At 33.2% G+C, this 1798-nt stretch overlaps 1 protein-coding gene across 1 annotated transcript in view; it reads left to right on the forward strand.

Moving 5' to 3' along the window:
• The window catches only part of CTSL (cathepsin L), a 4697-nt gene extending 3416 nt beyond the window's left edge, over nucleotides 1-1281 (forward strand). The window contains exons 6-8 of the mRNA XM_004677797.2: nucleotides 1-94; nucleotides 768-885; nucleotides 1169-1281. Coding sequence (XP_004677854.1) covers nucleotides 1-94; nucleotides 768-885; nucleotides 1169-1268 — 312 coding nt within the window. The 3' untranslated portion in view covers nucleotides 1269-1281. The remainder of the gene's footprint in view (nucleotides 95-767; nucleotides 886-1168) is intronic.
• Nucleotides 1282-1798: the final 517 nt, after the last annotated feature.

The raw sequence follows: 1798 nt of genomic DNA on the forward strand, positions 1-1798 counted from the left end.
CGGGAGAAGAGCCTTATGAAAGCAGTGGCTACTGTGGGACCTATCTCTGTTGCTATTGATGCAAGCCATTCGTCCTTCCAGTTTTATAAATCAGGTAGGTGGGTTTTTATCAAAATTCAGGCAGACAAAATTGGAAAGCAACACCATTAAAAGATGGTTTTGATACGGGGTCCTGCTTTCCAGGACTGTATGATTTTGAGTGTGCATTCAACATAAGGATGTTTATCCATCTGACATACTGTAAGCATTTATCATGCAGACAAGACTTCATAATTAATTTTGAATGACTATCCAATTAATTCCATAGATATAATCTAGTTTATGTAAATATTTTCCAAGTATTGAATGTTTATTCCACTTTTTTTTCTATTAAAATTCTATGATAGAGAGCCCTGTGGCTTAAGTATTTTGTTTTGTACTGTATCATATCCTTGATTATAGTCAGTTCTAAGAATATAAAGGCATTATGCTAATTACTATGTTGTAGCTTAGCTTTCATACCAATAGATCGTGTCATTGCAAATCTTTTAAAGTAGAAGATAACTTTAGCTGATATTTGGTAAGTATGATTTAATTGGATTTTGATTATTTCCATTGAGTTAAGTTTGGCTTTTTCCTTTTTTAATCAACAATTATTTTGGACCAATATTTAAGGCTTGAAATTTGTTTATGACACCTACTGGCTTATGAGTTATCTCTCTTAGGCAGGTTATTGACACATGTCACTTGGCTGCACCTGACCTCATTTTTGAATTTTACTCTCCCAGGCATTTATTATGAACCAGATTGCAGCAGCAAAGAACTGGATCATGGTGTTCTGGTGGTTGGCTATGGCTTTGAAGGAACAGATTCAAACAGCAATAAATTTTGGATTGTCAAGAACAGGTATAAAATTCCAGATCTTGTAAAGGGTTCTTTGTTTGGAATCAGTAGTCAGTTAAGTTCTTTAAGATAACCTGTAGAGACAAGACTGCTATATTGGAACCTCACTTTAGCCTCAATTTCCTGTCAAAAAGTTAAGAACCTAGAAGAATTAATATAAGCATGTGTAACAGCACTTTGAATAATGTCTGATAGCTGGTAAGCACCATTTTAAGTCTTGATTATTGTGAGTGAAAGTTCATGATTCTTGCTTCTTTGGATGAAATGGAATGTGCTTTTCTTCCAGTTGGGGTACAGAATGGGGTGATAATGGCTATGTAAAAATGGCCAAAGATGAAAACAACCACTGTGGAATCGCTTCAGCAGCCAGCTATCCCACTGTTTGAGCTGATGGATGCTGATAACAGAGGACTTGAGCACAGAATCTGGAAGAATTTTATCTTAAAACTGACTAAACCCTTACTATATATATATATATATATATAAAACACTTGAATCATTGAGGATCCAAGTTGTGACTTGAATTCTGTGACATTTTTGTAAGGGTAAAATGTTCCCACTACTTTAATCACTGTTATAAATAGCTTTATAATGTTGATACTGTTTCATTCTAAGACTTTTGAATTTTCATTTTTCAAAAGGATGTATAAAACATTACCTTTTAAAATAAATTTTAATTCAGTTGTTGAAGTAGAATGTCTTTTTTACTGTAATGCATTAACATTTGTGTAGTTGGGTAATATAATCGGGGTATGTGTAAAGACAAAACTAAAGTGGTACTTTAGGAGAAACACTGGATTTTCTAATTCTAAATATGCAGATTTTATGTCAGCGTAACTTTTGGATCTAGCAACATTTGACATTCTAGAAGGGCAAGAATAAATCTTTTTAAGAAAGGAAATCAATTTACTTTTTA

This window comes from Condylura cristata, unplaced genomic scaffold (assembly GCF_000260355.1).
Source record: "Condylura cristata isolate star-nosed mole 26May11 unplaced genomic scaffold, ConCri1.0 scaffold00006, whole genome shotgun sequence".
Lineage (NCBI taxonomy): Eukaryota > Metazoa > Chordata > Mammalia > Eulipotyphla > Talpidae > Condylura > Condylura cristata.